The sequence below is a fragment of the Mustela lutreola genome, chromosome 8, assembly GCF_030435805.1.
Source record: "Mustela lutreola isolate mMusLut2 chromosome 8, mMusLut2.pri, whole genome shotgun sequence".
Taxonomy (NCBI): Eukaryota; Metazoa; Chordata; class Mammalia; order Carnivora; family Mustelidae; genus Mustela; species Mustela lutreola.
In genome coordinates, this window is record NC_081297.1 from 83,941,473 (window position 1) to 83,964,155 (window position 22,683).

Consider the following 22,683-nt stretch of genomic DNA (forward strand, 5'->3'; position numbering starts at 1 on the left):
TTTAATTTGACCTCCTTTGTAGATTAGACCACATCTTGTGTACTGTGTTTAGTTCTTGGAATATCCGTTTCAAAGAGGTTATTGGTAAAACTTAAGAGGAGGTGACCGTGAAGGCGAAGAAACAACTTCATCTGGTAAGGAAGGAACTGGTTAAGTGTAACTGGGAAAGTATATTCTTGCTCAGGGCATGATAGATACTTTCACACAGTTGAAGGACTATTACGTGGAAAAGAGATTGGACTTACTGTGTCACAGTTTCGGAAAATATAACCAGAGCCAGATCCTAGGCTGTTATCAGAGGTTATAACCTCAAATTCTTAGTGGAACTCCGTAGGCAAGACAAGTGATGTTTCTGGACAGTAGTTGAGGACTGACGTTTTACATACTCTATTAGATGAGTATATTTGTTCCTTAGCCCTGGCAGGGCTTCAGGACCTACATGAGAGTTATTCGGAAAATCAAGACTTCCTGGGTCTCAGCTCACACTGACGCAGTCAGGAGCTTTTTGGGTAGGACCTGGCTTTATTTTCTCAAATTACTATCAGTAGCTCTCCACCTAAGGTAGAGGGAGATGTGATTGCAAATATTTGAGGAGTTTTTCTAAATATGCATTTCTCCCCTATCCCTCACCTTGTTTTGTGATGGAGACTTAAAAGAGTAGAAGGTTATTGTGGGTACATCTATTGTGAATAGTATTATCAGGTGATTGTAGTGCTTTAAACTACTGGCATAGGACACGATAGCCTGTTTTGTTTTTAAAATGCTCTACTGTTCCTCCCTTTCCCGGACATACTCTCCTCAATTTCTATTTTTCTGGATTTTCCTCTCAGCCTTATATGGTTCCTGAGGGGAAGATCATGGGAAGTATTTAACATTGGGCCTAGCATATCAGTGGTTACCATTATTACAGTTTGGCAGATTTGGGTCCTCATCATTTGGTCTAGTTCTTCGGAAGGTCAGTGGAATGGACTAACTGAAGGAAAATGCCTCTCCCTGTGGTTGGAATTGATCAAGCTGTGTGGCAACTGGAGAGAGAATTTACACATTGGTTCACACTTTTCTTCCCTTTATAAGACCCTCAGATTAATGAGGTGGTAGTCAAAATATCATAATTATTGACACTTAAAGTTAGTACTTCTAATTAATATGTATATTTGATAGACCAGAAAATAAAAATCAAAGAGATGAAGAGGTATATATGAGTGATTTCTGAGCAGGCAATGGGTTAGTTATGTACATTCAAGTCATAAAACGCTTTCCCTTATAAGTAATAGGGAAAGAAAGGCTGTAAAACTATTTTTTAAAGCTGATATTAGCAAGAGTTTTTGATGCTAGGCTGCAAACAAAATCATGGGATAAAATGTTAACACACACACACACTCCTGTACATACACAAATGTATACATGTAATTCATTGAAATTCTCCAAAGATTAAATTCTGGTAAATTAACCGGAAGCCAGTCCTGTTACCCTTGACATTATGCTATGCGGTTTCCACCAAATTGTGCAACTTCTTTTACAGGGAATTTCTCAAAATCTTATGGTACCTAAATTTATATTTTGGGGAGTACTTGGCTCTATCCACACTGCTCTCTACCTTCTTAGCCCTTATTTCCATGAGGTCAGCACATCTTTCACCAAAGTCCATTCATTATGTTCTTACCGTAATACACAGTTGACGTCCCTGTTAGGTATTTGGTGATTGATATTTACCATCAATTATATGGATTTTATTTTTGCACCGAATCACTATGACTTGGAGAGATTCGCACGACTCCTTTATTTTCTTTTCCTTTTTGCTTATTTTGATTATTCCTCACTGTGACTGGACTTGCTTGCCACCCTCAGCTTTAGGACATTATGTAATATAAACCCTGTTGTTCTCTCTGTGATTTTTTTTTTAAAACTTAGGTTCTAAGGCCCTGGAATATTCCAATGGAATTTTTGATTGCCAGTCTCCCACCTCCCCGGGATTCATGGGAAGCCTGCGAGCTCTGCACCTTGTGGAAGACCTGCGTGGCTTGTTGGAGGTGATGGACACAGATGAGAAGGAAGGTTTGAGATGCCAGATCCCAGATTCAACAGCGGAAACACTCGTCAAATGGCTTCAGAGTCAAATGGTAGATAATGGCACATTACAGATCCTGCGCTCGGAATCTCTTGTGGCTTATTCCAAAATTTAGAACAGAGCAACAACAACAAAAAAGTACAGGGCAGCAGGTTCACTGTGATTTTTATCCCTTAATGCATCCCAGTTCCCTTTAAGGATAATGTTAGTGTACATTTCATGGGCTCCAGCCCACCACCTGATTTTGCCTCTGAAGGTGGACTCGCTTTCTTGGATGACCTGCTGTGGCCTAGAACAAATAGTCCTGTAAAGGAAAGAACCTTGCACGTAATAGATGCTTTCTCAGTACTATTGGAAAATTTACTGTAAAAGGACCAAGAGCAATTCAGATAGGAAGCAGAGTGAATAGAACCTCCAAAGGCAGCGAGGCAGAGGTCTGCAGTATCTGATAGGAAGTGCCATCTAGTGATCTGTGGGGTCATGTCAGTTCTAGGGTGTGAGGGAAGCTATAGAATTGGGCTTCCAATCGCGTTCTTCTTCCCAGAACAGTGAAGCCCCTTTCTAGGCATCCGTCTCAAAAACAGATGGCGTGGAGGATCTGCCCTTTCCCTGAACACATTGGTATATACCATGGTTTTAATACATTTGGAACAAATAAAATCTAAAGAATGCCACTAAAAATATTGAGAGAAGAAGATAGAAAAAGTGTTCTTTCTGTAATACGAGTAATGCCACTGAACTATATGCTTAAGAATCGTAAAAGTGACAAATTTTCTGGGTATATCTTACCACCACCCAAAATGAGAACATTAATACTGTGATAAAACTGATGGTTGGATTGTATCTTGGCATTTCCCAGTGCAGGTGCTGGAGACAACAGACCTGAATTTCAATTTGGGGGCTGATTCTTAGAAGCTTGCATGATTTGGGGGAGATGTTTTAAGCTGTTTGTCTCGTTTCCTCGTTTGTGAAACAGGGACAATAGCTTCTGCCGCATGGGAGTGTGAGTTCCGGGAGCGAACTTATGAGTGCTTGTCGGTGCGCCTGGTAGACGAGTCGAAAATACAACACTGAAGAGATTGTAGAGGATGGAGGGGAAACTACGGGGTCCATCTGCAAAGAGGGAAAGAAAGTGTTGGCTCCAGTTCCGTGTCACTCCTACATGGTTCACTTTTTTACAAGACTACAGACATTTTTCAGACTATGGAGAAGCTTTTACAATATTTTAGAGACTTATTCTCAGTTACATAATTAAGATTTCATTTATGTTTAATGATAGCCACCTTGGGAGTCCATGTCCTTAAGACTGATATCGATCTTCTCATTAATGCCACTGGCCCTTTGCAGTTCTAATTACTTTGTCTGGGCCAGGAGACCCCCTGGTTTCCTGTCGGGTGTCGCGTCTTCCTTCCCTACTGATTTCTGCTGTATCATTCTTTCATATGATCAGAAGCTGGTTCAGAAGAAAGAAAATAGTCACATTAATAGTTTGTTACTTGTGAGGGGATATTAAATCACTAAGAATGAATTTGTTTGAATAAAGTAGCTATAGCTGTAACCTTCTAAACACTGACAAGTTTAAGACTCCGAAGTTCCTCTCCTGTGGTTAAAACAAAACAAAAACCCAAATCTGTTGAGTATGCCGTATTTGGTCAAGTACTGAGATAGAAGTATTTTCCTGTTAATAGAGATATTAATGGTGGAGAATTACATGCTTTATCAAGCTCTAAGTTCAAGAGGGCAAACAGAAAAATATGTCAAATTATTTGAGCCAAGCAAGCAGTTTCTGTTTGCTTTAGGTCTAACTCTATGAGTTGCCTAGAACATTCATACTAAGCTTTTCCCAATGGAAGACGTTGAGGATCATGACCTTGATCAGGGCATAAAATCCCACAAGTGACCAGTTACTTAGCAGCTTTAGTATGAGGCATTCGCAAAATCAGCAGAAATGACAAAAGTGCAGTTTTTGACAAAGTGAGTGGAACTGCGATGATAGAACTTCAAATCGGCATCGTGGCCGATAAGATAAATTGAAGTGTGCCTCACTGGCTTCTGACCTGATAAGTCACAATACATTTCCATCGTATTCCTACATTTAAAAAATAGGTCCTATTAATTGCAAGTGTATCTTCTAAAAAAGTTTTTAGAACAAGTTTCATAAAAATAAAAATACTCATGACTTCAGACGTGGGGCACATTCTCTCCAGTCCCTGACTCTCCGCCACATGACCCATTCTAGGCCTGCCGTCCCCAGAATCCCCCACTGCTCTCTGCCCAGCTTCCCTTTTCATGTGTGTCTCCAGGGAATGTTTGTTCCAGCTTTGGCAAACAAGGCCCATCTTAAGATTGGGTCACAGGGTCACAGATCATCTGAGTTCAGCAGTGTCTCACTGAGACATCCTAGCTCACGTGAAAGCTTCTCACCCCCAGAACACTTGTTTCTTGCTCCCGTTGGCTATTGAGTGAAGAAGAAGTGTTCTATTTCTGGAAAACAAACACTGAGAAAAATTACAACCCAGAAATAAAAGCCATATTTCTGATTTTCCCCACATCTGCTCTCTTGACTTGGAAAGTACAGGAGGTACTCAGGCTTATCCTGAGCTTCGGGCTTTGAAGCACTTTCTGGCGACTTTGAATAAACAGGCATCTTTTTCTAGGAGAGGGTCATGAGTGGGCTTTTTGGGTGTGACGCTGTATATGTGAGATGGATTTCTCCCTTTGGATTTCTTTTTGAGCAGACCTGATGAGATTTTGGAAGAAATAGACATCTTCCTGGAAAGATTGTCCGTATTGCCCCGGGTTCGTATTTATTTTTTAGAGTCATAACAGAAATTTCAGAGGAGACAATAAATGGTGTGTTTCAAGATTGATGGAGGCAGACCTGCTAGTACATAGCGTCATCAGCCAATCAGTGGGGACACTCCAGTGGGGACGCTCCAGTAGCTCCCAGTGGCAGTGCTGTTGCCCTGAGATCATTATGCACGGCACAAGGTGAGAGCCTCACCGCCCTGATTCCATCACACTTGGAGAGAGGACAGGGGAGTGGAGTATTGTTGCCTGGTGGTTTGACTTCCAGTGCTCTTGCCATCACGTTCATTTATTCTTTGGACAACAGTGTATGAGATTCCTTCTTGTGCTGGTAGGCCCTGGTGAAATGTGACTGTGGTGTTCGTGGCCTTCCTGTCTTTCTCCGTTTCTCCTCCTACTCCAGTATCTGGTAGAGAGCAGGCAAACAAATGTCTGCACGCAGCGGTAGAGAGGTAATGCTGGTTAGGGTGCACGAGGCCCTGGTGTGAGAGGGTTCTTTGAGTGGCTGGAGATAAATTTAACCAAAGGAGATTTAGAGGGCTGCGCCTTCCTTTTTTTTCCTTGATACAGAATTTTGAAAAATGTCATCATGAAATAAAAAACTGGATGGCAGTTTTTAAAACTAATTTAAAAAATAAGTGTATTGAGGGGCGCCTGAGTGGCTCAGTGGGTTAAGCCTCTACCTTTGGCTCAGATCATGATCTTAGGGTCCTGGGATCGAGCCCCACATTGGGCTCTCTGCACAGTGGCGAGACTGCTTCTTCCTCTCTCTCTGCCTGCCTCTCTGCCTACTTGTGATCTCTCTCTCTGTGTCAAATAAATAAATAAAATCTTAAAAAAAAAATAAGTGTATTGACTTTGGTGGAGACTGTGTATCTGTGTGTGTGTGTGTGTGTGTGTGTGTGTGTGTGTGTGTCTGTGTTATAGCAGCAGTCCAACTGTTTCTTAACATTTGTTGTCCTTATAAAATGGCACTGATTTTCTTTTCCATATTGTCATTTAGCTACTCAGCACTCTGATTTGGGAATGTTCTATTCAAACTGAGTTCTGTGTTAGAACAGAAGTTAAGTGTAATTGTGGCAAATCACTGCTTGCTTGTTGGTTTGGGATTTAGACAGGACAGCAGAGCTCTGGAAAGAACAAAGCAAAACGAAGCTGGGGAGAGAGGGTAGTCAACTGGAGACCAGTGCAAACCAACAGAACTAAGAAAATTAAAGGAAAATATAGCACGATACTTTAAGTGAACATAGCAGGCAAAACATTCCTGCCTACCTTGAAGTAGTAACCGTTGATATTGTTGTGTGATGGGTACTTAAGGTCTCTACTTTCAGATACAAATGAAATTTTGTATAATAAAACAGTTTTTGAAAGGGGGGCATGGGAAGCAAGATGCTAACATTTATTACATCTTTATACTTGATCGTGGGTCTACTTGACCATTAAAAGGAAAATAATATAAATAGAAGAGCTTCTATCTAGATGACTGTGGGTAAGGTATATTGTGCCTTTAGCATTATATGGAGCATCTGCTCCATGAATTCAGACAACTCATATTCCCAGGGGTGGTTGCTGGCTAACTTTTGGATTCTATAATTCTGTAAGGAATAGAGCCATTTAGACATTTTACCCGTCGTGCCAGGAATATCCGGCAAACACCTCAAGTTCCTTAATTAAAGTATCACTGTTGCATTCGAGCTGGATCCCTTGCCTTGCTTTTCCCTCCCAAGTGTCCCATACCCTCCTCCACATGCACTGTTAGTTGGCTACAATACTATTGAAATCCCCAAGCTGATGCTGATTTTGACTTAAACTTTCAGTTGTATCGAATGTGGTCAGGATGGAGTAGGAAGAGTTATTTTGAAGGCATCTCTGGGATTTTGAGTAAAGTAATTTGAGCTGGTGTTCAGTGCTTTGGATGTCAAATAGACTCAACAAGAGTTGATACTCAATGTATTTTTAATTCTCTGCCCATGATTTTATAAGAATCTTGGGAGAATCAAAAGAAATGTAAGGTAGTTTTGCCTTGAGGGACCATTAAGGAGAATAAGTGACCAACTCTTGTAAGGTCATGAGGAAGCCATCCATGGCAGAATATGGTGAAAAGCTAAGTGGTGAAGGACAAGACAAGACAGAGAAGGGAAACCAGTGTAGGGGCAGAAGAGAGTATGGCATAAGGTAAGAAGGAGGAGGTGAGAACTGGCTAAGAAAAATGGATTTGTAGAGGCCGAGAGGAATGATGAGTGAGTATAGTGGTGGACACACAGCCTTGGAGTAGATGTTGGAATGGCCAGTGGAAGAAAGTTCACTAGGAGGAAGAAACTGAGAATAGTATGGGTAGAGGTGGTAATTGTAAGTCTCAGGGAAGCAGGAAATTAAGGATCCAAAGGTTATGTGGAATAATGAGCTTTGAGCAGGAAGTAAGACTCAATTCCCCCAAGATGGCGGAAGAAAGGGAAGATGTCGGAGGCCATATATACTCTGCTTTGGAGAAGATAGTATGTAAGGGAGTTCATGCAAGATAGTCTCAAGTATAGTCCATTAAAAAGGCTCTGAAAACACCTCCTAAACATGGTAGCAAGAGGGAGTACAGGCTTCAGGTCAACCACGGAGTGAGAAGTGAGAGGGCCAACTTGCAACCAAGTGTTCATTCATCCTGTATTCATCTGATGGTTATTGAACACCTATCATTCGTTATTCATTCCATAGTCATTTGGTTTGAACTCACTGTGTGCCAGGTGCAAAGGCAAACCTACTCACAAAGAAGGCAGTTTGTTGGAAGAGGGGAACATATATGTAGCCACGTCTAACCTCATCTGTTCAGTGTGTTGCCTGCCACGATGAGGATTCCACGATCTGGAATCTCTAACTGGCCTATGAGTGAACAGGTAACTCAAGGAACACTTCACAGGCCAAGCCCAGGTTGAGCTGGACTTTACAGAGCGAGGAAAGATGAGGAAAGGGTGGGAAATACGGCCCGCGCCAAAGGAATAGAATTCGAGAGTGCATGCCACGTGGGGAGGTTTTGAGTGGTCAGGTTGGTAAAGCTTGGGAGTTGGAGGAAAAACAGAGGTGGTAAGGTATTTGCCTAATGGAATTTACCTCCTGCAAGGATTCTTAAGTCAAAGGTAACAGAATTGGCAGAAATAGAAATAAATGTGTGAAGAGACTAGACTTTCACCTGCTTGACTAGGTCAGTGCACTCCTTTAAAAGTATTTAACTACTCCATTGGTGATTCTTAACTTTGGCTTTGTTTTGCTGTGGTGACCTGTGGTCCTTTAAAAAAAGAACTCCTTGAGCATTATGAACTCTTGTAAATATCACTAGTCTCGAGAAGTGTGAGTATGTATGCTCATAGTGAGTCAGTTTTTAATATTTTGATTCTAAGATTGTTTTGTGATACTGATTTTGGAACATCTGATTTCCATTTCAAATGCAGTAGCTTCGTGAAACCCTTCTAGAACTTGCTATAGCAGCATTTCTAATCTTTCCATCGGAAGAAATAACAACTTTTACTTTTTATCCTCAGTGAACAGAAACCTTTTTTTTTTTTCTACCTCATGAAATGTATCTGTTTATAAAAGCACGTGGGGTTTTAAAAGCAGATGCCTGCTAACATTCATCATCAGAATGAGGAATTCAAAGCTGTAGAAGGCCAGTCTGAGTACTGCTTCAGATTGAGAACGTGTATCATACATCCTGGCTCTGTTCCAAAAAACTGTCCTTAAGAAATTATGTAAATTTCATTTTCATGGCAGTCCCTGGGGTTGGAAGTCTTTCAGGCCACAACTTGTAATGTATTTGGATACTTCGGTTTACAATATGACCAGAATTATGCAATGGTTATAGGGCAGGTATGTGGTCAAGCTGATGTTAAAAAACTTTATCCACTCTAAATACATGTTGCAGCCTTCCTCAATTAGCTTCTGATTCTTTTGTGGCCTCATGGGCAATGTATCCAGTGCATCTAAGTTTTTAGAAGCAACATCCTGCAATTTCCTTTTTTGTTAGCATGTGCATGTACGTGTGTGTGTGCGTGCGCTCAACACATGCCTTTTATTACTTCCAGAATTTATATGGGAAACTGCATTATTTGGAAAGGTAGTATAAGAATACCAGTTAATTCTGGAAAATAATAGATGTCACATCTGCTGTGTTCTTGGACGATAAGGGTGAGTTTGTGTTTCTCTGGTTTAAACCTGAAGTTATTTGCTCTTTTTTTGTTTTTAAGATTTTATTTATTTCAGAGAGAGAAAAAATGAGAGAGCATGCACAGGGAGGAGAGGCAGAAGCGGACTCCCTGCTGAGCAGGGAGCCTGATGTAGGACTCCATCCCAGGACCCTGGGATCATGACCTGAGCTGAAGGCAGATGCTTAACCAACTGAGCCTGCCAGGCGCCCCTGAAGTTATTTGCTTTCTTCATTGACCTCTGGATGGCCCTATCTAACTAATTTGAGCTCCAGTGGCTTTTATTTCTGTTGTAGTTGAATGAGGAATCAGGAAATTCTATTGGGATTACCCGTCATATGATTATGAGCTACTTACAGGAGATAACAAGGGACATATCAGATATATTGCTGTATTTCAAAATGATGTTTTTATATTGTGTGCTCTCCGTGAGTCTTTTTGTGTATCTCCTTAATGGCTTTTATATATGAGACAGCTGAGAAAAAGAAAAATGTGACTCGCTTTCCCAATCGGTGTTTCCTTCAGCATTTACACCATGCACAGACATGTCCGAATCTGATAAAAACGTGCGGGGCTGGAGGGAGGTGAAGAAAGTGAGCACGAATCTAAGCAGAGCCCCAGGCCAGTGCTGTGGTTGCAGGATGATACCTGTTTCCAGGCTCTGCAGGAGCTTGGCGTAACCTAATAGAGTTGAGCAAAGTCACAAAGAGTGAAGTCAGAATGGGAGCTAATAAAGTTCCTGGTAAGGTGTGGATGGGGACGGTTGGGGGAAGTAGTTGTGGACTGCTTCCTAAGCTTTCAGGGGAAGGAAGAAAGGCTTCAAAGACAAAGGGAAGGCTTGCCCTGAGATTTGGTCCTGAGTAACAGGGAGGAAGCTGATATGAGCTGCCCCCAAGGCCTCCTCTGTAAAGACAGGCATTTGCAGTTCTGGGTTTGCAACTTGGGAGGAGAGGGGAGGCACATAAGGGCAGCCCAGGACATTCCCAGTGCCCCCACCCAGAAATAGCACAGATCATTCAGGCGGCATAAGTAATTTCTGCCTGACCACACACTCGCGAAACTTCGTATGACCCAGCTATGCGTCCCTGCGAGCATGTTAGTAACCACTGTTCCTTTTAGGTCATGATTTTTCTGCTTGATGGGAACTTGTCTGGTTTGGTGATAACATGCCTACCATGCCCATTTTACCTATTTTGAGGCAAATGGACCAAGTTTTAGACTCGTGTTTTCTAGCAGTGGTGGCAGCAGCTGGCTGAATTCTATTCAGGTTCCTTGGATTAAGAATGTATGCCATTTTATTTGCTCACAGTCGTTTCAGTTTTAAAGAGAGTCAAGCCTTACACATACTCCTTCATCTTTTCAGACAAATGGACACCTGCCCGGAAATGGAGAGGTGTATCAAGAAAGGCTAGCACGTTTAGAGAATGATAAAGAATCTCTCGTTCTTCAGGCAAGTGATTTTTAACAATGCTATTCTTCCTCCACAACATATTTACAAAGACCATTTTAAATTGGGATGGCATATTCAGATGCTTGGGAGCCAGATTGCTGATAGAAATAAGTGCTGATAGAAATAAGTACGTACACACAATAGGGAGTGGTGAGGACTGTGGTAGCACCAAAGTGTGCCTCCCCGGTCTAGAGTGAGCAGCCTCGGCTCCTCTGATGACAGCCACAGTGTCATCTAAGCTGACTTTCTGATCTGATCTGTCATCTTAGTTGATCTAGTGTTTTTAATTTACAGCATAAATTGCAATTTTATACCACAGATTTTCATAAACCTGAATGTTTTTGAATCTGAATTTATTTAATTTTCAATTTTAAAAATGATCCTGTGAGCTGAACAGAACAGAAGTGAGTAGTGGACTCTGGTTTAGTGGCTAAATTTGAGTTTTCTTCTTCTTAATGTTTTAAATGCACGACAAACATTTTTATTTTGGTATTTTGAGTTAAGTAAATTGCAGTGTATTTATGGGATTGGTGATCGTGGGGAAAGACTCGCGTGTAGTCCTTGACAGCTTCTCTTTCAAACATAACTCCATTTCCTCTCTTAATCTCTAATACTACCTCCCACTCCCATTCCAACCTCCCCAAAATGATGATCTATGCACATACCCTCTCGCATAAAATGGTTGAAATGAAGTTAACCTATAACTACAAGGTCTTGCATATCCCCAATCAGCCCTAACCTCCTTAAAAATTGGGAGTCTGCAGGTCAAGAAGCATCACTTAGATAGGATTGTAAAGGACTGCTGTCTTATTGACAGTTTTTTTTCCCCTTACAACAAATGGGTAGTGACATCATTCCAGTTTTTGTTCTATTTAGAGAAATAAAGTTTGTAGCGGGACCCAAATCCTTCCTAATCTATTGCAGTATTTTGCTCTATATACAGGTAAGTGTGTTAACAGACCAGGTGGATGCTCAGGGGGAGAAGATTCGAGATTTGGAATTTTGTCTTGAAGAGCACCGGGAGAAGCTGAATGCCACAGAGGAAATGCTGCAGCAGGTATGATCAGAAGCCGTCACTGAGGTGGGGTTTTCTTGCTCGCCTGTTTGAAGTTCTGCACTTGTTTGTTGTGTCCCCTCGGACGCAGCATTGAAGTTCATGATTCACCGAGACTGGCATATTTTAAGCAAAAACCGAGGGTAACAGGGTCTCAAAACACATGCATAACATAGAAAGCGTTCATGTAATTAGAATCTGGAATAAAATACTGATAGGATTATAGGTAGTTTTAATGTTCTTCTTTAAATTTGCATATGGTTTCCTAACCCCCAGATATGAGCATATATTTTATGATTAAGAAAAAAGATACGTACCATATGTGACTTTTATGGGGAAAAGAAAACAAACCCAAACTTGTAATACACCACACACACACACACACACACACACACAGTGCTCGTAGACGAGAGGACCTATAATATAGCGGGTAGGGTACGTACTGGAGGGAGACTGTTTCAGTTTGAGTCCTTGCTCTGCCACATCCTTGCTGTATGACCTTTGGCAGGTTTTCAGCCTCTCTGTTCCTCACCTTCCTCATTTGTTGAACAAAGATAATTCCTGAGTTATCTTTAGTAGGAGTTTCTGCTTTAGAAAGTTGTTTTGAGGATCGAACCACATCAGAACAGTGCCTAACGCAGAGCGACCCTGTCAGCATCAGTGTTCTCATCAGGCTTTGAAGCCGTTAAGATTTCTGCATATCTAGAGCATGTACGTCTCCCCAGGAAGTAAGCGCACACTTAGTTCTGCTCCATGAAGGTTCACAGAAGCAGATAATATTTTCAAATTTTATCTGTTTAGTGATTAATCTTTACCACATTCCCGACTTGATAGGTACTGCTTTGCAGGGTAAGACACAATCATATGTGGTGATTTGTAATAAAACAAGTTTTGAGTGTATCTCTTAAATTCCAATAGGAGCTTCTGAGTAGGACATCCCTAGAAACTCAGAAGTTGGATCTGATGGCTGAAATATCTAACTTGAAGCTTAAACTGACCGCTGTGGAGAAGGATAGATTGGATTATGAAGACAGGTTCAGAGACACGGAGGTAAGTGATACCCTCCCCCTTAACATACATATGCGTGTGCGTCTGTATATGTCATACACATATTTCCAGAGCAAGTTGAAATTCCTCGTAGGCGTGAGGGGGAGGTAGTTAATTGCTACGTGCTCTCGTTCATCCGTGCTCCTTTTTAGGAATAATCTTTAATTACATTGGCTTTTTTTACATTGACTTTTTAATCACTAAATGCTCATGGCAATATTTATTGTGAGACTTTTTGTTGTTCATACCTTTTTTTAAATTGTGAGACTTTTGATATGAAAGTTTAATGCTTTCATTAGTCTTTAGAAAGAACTTTTCACTTTGTGACATTTGGAGCTTCTCTCTGTTCGTCTGCCTGTATGTCCTCCTGTCCGTCCTCCTGTCCATCTGTAGTGGTTTTCTTCATTATGGAAATAATGGGTTTAAGTGTATCACTTTACTAATAGCCATTTTTAAATTTTACTGATTATTTTCTATATAATAAGTAGGTTTGAAAATATGTACAGAGAACATGCTTTTATTATATAATCATAAAAATCAGATTTTTAGAGTTTATTTAGTTTGGCCTTCTACTTTTGGTCTTGTCCACACATAAATCATACCAATTAAATAAAGCTCACTATACTTTTGTGAAATTTGGGATAGATTCTACAACTTGAAGTACCCATTTTTGTGGCTAAACATGTTTTGTTCTTTGGACTGTTTTATTGTTAATCTGGGTCTTTTATTTGCTTATTATTTGTTGTTGGGAAAAGAGAGCATATCCGTTTGAAATCTGTTTATTTGGAAAAAATTTGAAGATCTGCAGGACTCCCTTATCTCCCAGAGAATCTCTTCCTTTCTCTCTCTTTTGTTTCCTCGGTTGGAGTATGGAAAGTTGTCATACTGCATTAGAAACTGTGTCCCAAGAAGCGGAGAGGAGAACTCATTTAAGTATTCTTCCCCCTCTGTTTTCTTTGCACACGTTTCTTTGAAGCCAACTCTGTACCATCATGATAACGGGGTCCCTTAGGTATGTTACTAGCTGTGGGCAAGTCCCGCATAGACTGGCTTTAGTGAGATTTACTCCATTGCTATTTTCCAAATTCAATTTTCTGCCAAAATGGAACTGTAATGGAAGGTCTTGGCGTATGTGTTACTTCCTCAACAGCAAAAGGAAATCCCCAATTTAGTTCACGTTCAATCTTCAAAAGTTCTTTGTCAGTCACCTATATGAGCATGTTCCTCACTTGATTGAGGCTGGGGCTCTTAGAACAGAGCTGAGAAAGTCATCCAGTTTCTCTAAAATTGTCCCTTTTGTGCTTTCTTGAAAAAATCCATTTGGATATTTTCCTCTATTTCCTCTCTGTCATTCCCTGACTCCACACTTGCTGCATAACATGACAGAGTTCAGTCAACAGATGGACTGCGTGCCATGGAGGTTACTCTGGTGCAGGGAAAGACGTCGCAGTGTTCTGGTCAAGAGTTGGCCCTTTCCCTTGTGTCCATAAAGCTGAGGGGGAGTCATCCTGCATGACTGGTTAATTTGGATCGGGGATGTTAACCAAGCATTGGGACTAAATAGAAGTGGATGTGTTAGGATTTTTTGGTAAGACTCCAGAGCAGTAGTCACATCTCTTTGAGTTTGCGTTTTTTTAAAAAAGATTTTATTTAGTTGAGAGAAAAAGAGCGTGTGAGCGGGGGGAGGGGCAGGGGGAGAAGGTGAGGGAGAATCTCAAGAGACTTTGTGCTGAGTGAGGAGCCTGTCGTGGGGCTCGATCCCATAACCCTGAGCCGAAGATCAAGTCAGAGATGTAAGCGATTGAGCCACCCAGGTGCCGTGTCTGCATTTTTTTATTTTTTAATAAAACTTTTTTTTTTTTTCCTGGTGCTTCCTTCCTTTACTCATGCATTTTCAATCATAAACAAAGTGATCCTGTCATCAGACTTTCAGTAAACTCAATCCTTGATTTTTTTCTAAGATATTTAACACTATTGGTAAAATACCACATGCATATCTAGAGATTATAAACTATAATCTGATCAACCTCATTACATATAACAACAAATAAAATAGTCCTCAAAATTAAAACCGAATTGAATATGCTCTTTCCTATTTTTGTTCCCTTAATAAAATGTTTGGTGGGGGCGCCTGGCTGGCTCAGTCAGTAGAGTGTGCAACTCTTTTGATTTCAGGGTCATGAGTTCAAGCCCCATATTGGGTCTGGAGCCTCCTTTAAAAACAAACAAAAGTTTCCCTGGCTGTTTCATGAATCCAAAATTCCTTAACTTTGTCTTAGAATTTTAGATTATTTGGAGATTAATTTCTAAGAAAATATTGGAGTGGGGAAGAAATACAGGCACTTCTGAAAGATTAAGGGTAAAAGTCTTGAAATCCTGGAATTTTGAAGACTTGCCTGGAATGGCTGATAGGAGATGCTTAACACTATTCAACAGTGCCCCCTTCTGGTAAGAGTACAGATGCCAGAAATTACGTTTCTGCGCAGCCTGAAGTTTCTTGGAGAGGGAAAAGAGACTAGTAACAGGGGTTTTCTTTTTATAAAGAACTGAATTGGAAATAATTTGAATTCCATTATTTTAAAGTCTTATATTGAGCTATTTCCAGATTTTCCAGCTTGAGTGACTGTGGATAAACAGGACTTCTTTCAGGTTGGAGATTTACATTCATACTTAGTGTTGCCAGAAGGGAAATTTGGGTAGGGTTTGTTTGTTTGTTTTTTAACAGAAAAATTATCTCAATTTATAATTGTGGGTTTTTTAGTTACTTCTTTTTGCAAGTTGTCACTGTTTCTAAAAGAAGAGTTAAAATAAGACAATACCAAATAGGAATTCAAAGCTGCTAGCCATGAAAAAGTGGCAAGATATATATTAAAAAGACCAGGAGATGAAGGAAGGTCACTAAGAATTCTAGTATGCAAGAATGATTAATAAATGGGGGATACATAAATGGGAGAAACTGACTTTTTCCTTAGACTTGAATTCCGAACCTGTAGATAAGGAATCACAGCTAAAATGTTATTAAATGATGTCAAACAGTTCCTGACCTCATTCGTGAAAGGAGGAAACAGCTGTTCCCTTACTGAGGTACTGTACTAATAACAACTGTACTAGGGGCACCTAGGTGGCCCTGTCAGTTAAACCTCTGACTTGAATTTTGGCTCAGGTCAGAATCTCATTGAGCCTTGCCTAGGACTCCATGCTTAGCGGGAGTCTGCTTGAAACGTCTCTCCTTCTTCCCCCCTCTTTAGGAAAAAAAAATAAGAAAAAATAATTATAATAATAACTAATGAGGGGCGCCTGGGTGGCTCAGTGGGTTAAGCCGCTGCCTTCGGCTCAGGTCATGATCTCAGGATCCTGGGATCGAGTCCCGCATCGGGCTCTCTGCTCGGCAGGGAGCCTGCTTCCTCCTCTCTCTCTCTCTGCCTGCCTCTCCATCTACTTGTGATTTCTCTCTGTCAAATAAATAAATAAAATCTTAAAAAAAAAAAAAAAATAAAAAAAAAAAAAATAATAACTAATGAGTAATTATTATATAGTACTGTTAAGTAATTTAGGAAAGGCATCCCTCTCCCCATGTGTGAATCATTACTCATAGAAGTTTAGTATGAAAGTTTTGTTTCTTATGGTATTGCTTCTTTTTTATGGCATTTTTGTATAGTTCTGTCATCTGTTTATTTGTGGCTCAGGAGTAGAGGACTTGTAAAATGAGGAATAAAAACATGTTAAGCATTGGTGGAGTCTTGATGGTTTGTAATAAAAAAAGAAATCCTTTCCACAGTATTTGAAGTTGGTATTGTATGGCATTCTGATTCCCTTTTCCTACTGTCTGGGCTCTAGACAAAAATATGTTACTGTTTCTTAGAACACTTAGACAAGTTTTACAAGCAAATTAGTTTTTGTTTTGTTTTGTTTTTCTAATGTGAAAGAGAAAAGCTTCTGGCTGTATTTGTATTATGAAAACCTTAGGATTATTTTCTTTTTTCTGTTCCAAATGTAAAATTCATGTTATGACAATGTATTTGTAAATTACAGGGCCCTCATCCACCCTCAAGCTGAGAATCCTTGGTTTAAAAGGTTTACATTTCAAAAAAAAACAATAAAAGGATTTAAATTCCATTCCATTCTCCCAGACTGGGTTGATGAACAATCTATAGTTTTGTTAGACAAAGGAAGAAATTGTAAAAATATTTTTACAAATAATCCACAGATCACTGAAAAGGCCCTAAAAGTAATGGCTTTACTAAAGAAAATTTTTCTAGTTAATTTTTAAAGTTGGAATCTATATAGTGATTTTTAGTCCAGAAATAGCTGATGATTGATGTATGCGATTGGCTACCTTTGTTAATCAAAATTGAAAGTCACCTTTTAACTCTTAAGCATAGGAGACAAACTGAGGGGGTTGCTGGAGGGGTGGGGGTGGGGGGATGGGGTAACGGGGATGGGCATTAAGGAGAGCACGTGATGTGAAGAGACTGGGTGTTATATAAGACTAATGAATCACTGACCTCTACCTCTGAAACTAATGATACATTATATGTTAATTATTTGAATTTAATTTTTAAAGAATTACCTTTGATTTCCATAATCTCATGATTGTGGGCTAGATGCATGGAGAATTTAAAATAGTGTTTTAACTAGAAAGATGCTTTGGGCCTCAGGGAGATACATTTATTTCCATTTGTCTGATCCAATTCATACAACCCAAACCCAGGGGCTTGTTGACTAGGTTTCCAAGCTGCTATTTTGGCCTACATAGGTGTGTTGTTGCTTTCCTGATATGTTTCATTGTTCCTCCTTTGACAGGGGCTAATGCAAGAGATCAATGATTTGAGGTTAAGAGTCAGTGAAATGGACAATGAAAGACTTCAGTATGAAAAAAAGCTGAAATCAACCAAGGTAAGCTTTCTCAATGGCAAAAATGTGTAAACAGCCTGACTCACTTACCTATGATCCATAATACAAGTTCTCAACTCAATAGATGATAAAGAAGTTATCTTACAAGTGAATGAAATTTCCCCCCAAGCTGGAGACTTTCTTGAATTTGAACACCACTATTCTGAATTTTTAAAAATTGGGGCTTTAACTAATCTAGTGAAACATAACCTGTTATTTCTGTTAGTTAACCTAACCTCCTTTATAAACCGATACTATTTTCTTGGATATTTAGGCTTGTCTTTTTCTATCTGTGGTTTCTTTCACACCTCTGTCTCTCTACCAGTCTTTAATGGCCAAACTTTCTAGCATGAAAATCAAGGTGGGTCAGATGCAGTATGAAAAGCAGCGGATGGAACAAAAATGGGAGTCCCTGAAGGTGTAGTAGACTTTGGGTAATGGGGTCCTGGGCCTGTTTGCTTTCTGGCTTGCGCTGTTTTGCCGTGATAGTGTTTTTTAGTAGCATGTGCATTCATCGTGTGTGTGTCCTCTGTTTTTTTAAAAATACATTTAAAAAAGCTGATGGAAGGGCCAGTGCGATCCCTGATGTTGTTTTCAGAAACATATGAAATAATTAATGAAAAATAATAAATGGGCAAAATAAAAATATTCATTTAGAAATTTGATCTCATCCTCTTAGAGTATCTGAGATCCAAGCTTGGTAAAATAGTTGTAAAAATGAACCTGGAAAAAAATATCCACTTTGCATCAGACTGCTTCTTCCTTTGGGACTTTCTTACAGGTTAACTGTATCGTGACAGTGAGTTGAAATTACTGCTGTAAAGAAGCTTTTTGCCAGTGCTACTGAAAATTCCTTGTACTTGGGATCCATGCCTATCATAAGTAAAAAGTATAGGGCCAGCTTTCTTGCTTCTTTGGAGATCTTCTCATAGTACTAAACACAATACCTACCTTAAGAGACTGAAAATAAAATGTTTATCAGTTATAAAAATACACTTATTAGCACTGCAGAGCTTTATTTTCTGTGCTAAAATACAGCCAGCAAAATTTCAGTTTGCTAAAGCTAATTCTTCACCAAAATTAAACTGAAAATTTAACATTAGTAAATAGAATATTGGACTTGGAATCTTTAATAGCTACATAGTAGACAAGAAGGGGGGGATTTAAAATCTGTTAAATCTTTTTTCCATTGTTGTGGGAGACTCTGTCCTTCTATTTTGGTGATGAAGATGAATTAGTTAGTCCCATGATTTGGCTAACATTGTTCATCACTTGCTACCTTACCCATCAATTAAGCTCTGCCTTGTTCATGCTCAGGGAACATGAATGCCATCTTGAAATACTAAATAAATCTCAGTCAAGTCTTGATATATATTTTCCAATTTGCATTTTATTTTGCTTTTATGACACTCGGGGTCTAATTCGATTATCATCCTGGATTAACTGGGGGAGGGTTTTTTTTTGTTTGTATAACATAAGCTTTAAAACTTAGGGCTACTCAGGTCCTAATTACACTTTAAAGCATTTTGTTTTAATTTGGTCACACAGAAACTTGAAACACTTATTCCAGAATTATTAGACATCGACCTTCATTAATTGTCTTGCTTCCTGCTTCCTCTTGCCACTGTCTGGTTTCTGAAGTCTGCATCTAGATTCCTATCGTTTTTTGTTTCATTCCCAAAAACTCATTATTGACTTAAGAGTTAACATGCTCCCTGAATATTCTCCTTTAGTCATAATTCCCTGTTGTAAAACGAGCTTATCATTTGTAGGACGAACTGGCATCTTTAAAAGAACAGCTGGAAGAGAAGGAATCTGAAGTAAAAAGGCTACAGGAAAAACTGGTGTGCAAGATGAAAGGGGAAGGAGTGGAAATTCTCGATCGAGGTGGGCACATACATTTGACATTTGTTCTCTTACTTTCTTAGAAACCTCCCTGTGCAGCCCTCCCTTCCTCCCCACACCTGCAAAAGAACCCCGTGTCAGTGGTGAGTCCTTTCAGAGAAAGGAGAAGGGTGGCGGAAACCAGCTGAGGCCAGGACAGCAGGGCCTCCTCCGAAACTCTTCCCTGTGCCTGGGGATCTAGTAGCTTCCTCTTCAGCAGCTGGAGGAGAGCAACTCTGTACTTCATGCGGTGTTTATTATGCATTACTAAGTTGTGAATTCTGTTGAGACAGTTCTTGTTCTGATGGCAGTACAAGGAAGGGATAGAAAGCATTAAAAGGGAACATTATCATGTCCCAGGTTTAATCTCCCTCTGAACTGAACTTGAAACAGCATGAACTAAGAGATTTAGAAACCGTTCCTACACTTTTGAGGGAAGAGAGGAAAGGACTTTGCATCTTTGGAAGATCAAGGAAAATTTCTTATGGTGGACTGAGCCCTCAACCTGCTAGAAAGCAAAAATAATCCTCTTTTTTGAAAACGTGTGTGAATTTATCAAAAATTTTTCTCATAACTGAGGAAGTTTGTCTTGAATATTGTATGGACTGTCATTTTTAATACACGTTATATGTGATAGAAAATAACTTGAATGAAATGTGTTTTTTATGTTATATTTGGAAATATAAATGCACAGAACACCTGACAACACTAGGTTTGATTTAACCTTTCTTTGCTATTATAAATCACTGTGGCATGCAAACTACAAAGCAACTTCTGACTCTTGAAACTAAAAATTCCATTGAGTGTAGCTTTAGTACATTTTTATGTGAGCATCGGTAACCTCACTGTCTGAACAATGAAGGGCTTCAATTAGGTTACCTGTAATGTCTTTCTTGGTTCTAGAATACCCTGGCTTTATATCCCTGTAGTTTTAATTCCCTATGGATCAGAAAGCTAACTCATCAACCATTGAAGGATTTTTCCCCCCTTGTGTATTTTGGCATATAATAGAATTCTGGCGTTGTATTTTTTTGTAGGAAGCTCTACACTCAACATGGGGTTGAAACTCACCTCCCCGAGATCAAAAATCACATACTATCTACTGACTGAACCAGCCAGGCATCCCTAGATTTGTGTAGTCTTTAAAGGATGTTCACAGATAGGTCATGCCTTTAGGGTTTTAAGAATAAAATGGAATCATGTTGTGGGCTAGAGGATGTGTTGGAGTAGTGGTTCCCAAAGACGGATACTGGTCTATGAACTGCTTATCGCCAACACACAGCCCGATAAACACAAGAGTCGGGAGCAATGTTTAGAAACTTCATAGCAATCTGATGTTGGCATAAGATCTCACTGCGTGATCAGTGGACTCATCTCATTGAACGGGAGGTAGACCATGTCAGAGTCATTGAATTTGAGTGGTGAGGTTCATGTGTCCTAAGCCAAGTGCTGACCCGTAATGGAAATGTTACAACCAAACATCACTAATGGTGTTTTCACCCCGTAGAGTGTAAGGACTGCTTGTATTCCACAGACCTAACTTTAATATGCCAGGAAATCAGGGTTCACAGAGAAGAAGTGACAGAGGTAGGAACTCAAATCTAGGTCTTTGGATGAATTATATTCTCTTTCTAACCTTACACAGAGCATCATGCATTGCAGTACCATTCCTAAAGCCACAAAATAGTGTTTAATATTCAGTTTTTATAGGGTTAGCTTCTTTATCTTAGGCAAAAGACTAAATAATAGTACTTTTAAAATATTTATTGTTGTAATGTATATACTAACTTCCAATTCGATGGGTTTTCCTGCACAGATGAAAATTTTAAAAAGAAGCTCAAAGACAAAAGTAAGGTTTTTGGTGTCTTTCCATCAGCCTTTAAATTCACCAAAAGTACTACTGGGACTGTTCTTTGCATGTGTTTTAAAAACATTTATCTCACCAAAGATGTGAAGTTGCTTCATCGATAAGCTCTCCATTTCTTCAGAGTGCACAAAATAGAGGGTAAATAAACAAACAGTAAAAACAAGGAGTTAAAGGTCATTTTGCTGATTTTTCCCCCCCCCCCGATTCAGCCCTTTTGCTCCACAGGGTATAGCAGAACACCCGGAGTAACAGAGGGGAGGAAGAATTTTTTTTATAGTTCGGGAGACAGAATATCAGAGGAGAAAATTACTTTTCAAGGTTTTGTAGCCCACTTCTTCCCTGAGATCTACATTAGGAACTAAACATACCCTGTTGGTGTTAGACAAGAGATTGTACCCAGGCTGATTAACAGAACCCAGATTATCTAATGCATCATCGAGATAAATCATTAATTAATAGACTCTTTCCTCCAGATGTTGAATTCTTACACCCAGAGAATTGGGCATCAAAAAAAAAAAAAAAAAGGCAATTTCTACAGAATATACCTTCATATTGAAAGTGTTGTATCAGTGATGAATGATGCATTTTAAAACTTACCTTAAGTAGTAGTTTGTTTGTTTGTTTTTCTCAGAAGCAGGTAACCTTAGCTCAATTTTTTTTTCTGTTTGAATTTTTTAAATTTGTGATTTCGTTTTAGGTTGACATTTCATCTTAAAATATTGGTTCTTTTATTATTAAAGTAATGTGCTTTTGTATTTGACTGTCAAATTTTAAGGAAAATCACATTTACCTTTTAAAATAGTGTCAGAAATGATGTTTATAGATGAAGCAAAGTACTTATCCTTCTGTATGGAACCTACAACCAACTTCATAGCATGACTGCTATAGATGCCACATTCCATCAGGCTCTTGCCATTCATGCCTCCATCTTGGTTAAAACTGAGTATCCTGTCCTCTGCTTATGTCATTGTGTACACCGTCCATCGCTTTCGCCCACTGCTTTCTAGGTTTCTTGTTTCTTTTTTTTTTTTTTAATTGAAAAGCTGTGTTTTCATGGTTGTAGCACTGAAATTTCACCTTCCGTGTTCTCGTGAGGATTTTGTTATTGCTTCGAGAGAGGGTAGTTAGCTCTGACCCATATTGTTTGCTTTCTGGAGTGATAACTATTCAGGCGACATGGAAGGTGTTCATTTTTCAGATTTTCCCCAAAAGAGGATATGGACGGTAAATATTTCATTAAAACACTTCAGTCTGAAGAGTCAGCCCCTTGTTATTGTCACACACCTTAACAAAACTGACTTCTGACGTGTTCTTGTGATATTTTCAGATATTGAAGTACAAAAAATGAAAAAGGCTATGGAATCTTTGATGGCAGCAAATGAAGAAAAGGTATCTAGATGAAATTAAAATATTTATGTGGGAGTG

At 39.5% G+C, this 22,683-nt stretch overlaps 1 protein-coding gene across 7 annotated transcripts in view; it reads left to right on the forward strand.

The window, feature by feature from the left end:
* LOC131839866 (liprin-beta-1-like) overlaps positions 1 to 22,683 on the forward strand; it is an 84,199-nt gene that overhangs the window by 28,285 nt on the left and 33,231 nt on the right. For 2 of the 7 annotated variants that reach the window (XM_059187581.1, XM_059187580.1), the window contains 9 exons: positions 1,912 to 2,120; positions 10,427 to 10,513; positions 11,457 to 11,570; positions 12,486 to 12,617; positions 17,418 to 17,510; positions 17,833 to 17,925; positions 19,280 to 19,394; positions 21,208 to 21,240; positions 22,586 to 22,647. In XM_059187581.1, coding sequence (XP_059043564.1) covers positions 1,912 to 2,120; positions 10,427 to 10,513; positions 11,457 to 11,570; positions 12,486 to 12,617; positions 17,418 to 17,510; positions 17,833 to 17,925; positions 19,280 to 19,394; positions 21,208 to 21,240; positions 22,586 to 22,647 — 938 coding nt within the window. The remainder of the gene's footprint in view (positions 1 to 1,911; positions 2,121 to 10,426; positions 10,514 to 11,456; positions 11,571 to 12,485; positions 12,618 to 17,417; positions 17,511 to 17,832; positions 17,926 to 19,279; positions 19,395 to 21,207; positions 21,241 to 22,585; positions 22,648 to 22,683) is intronic. The other 5 variants (XM_059187583.1, XM_059187584.1, XM_059187586.1 and 2 more) reach the window with 3 other exon arrangements.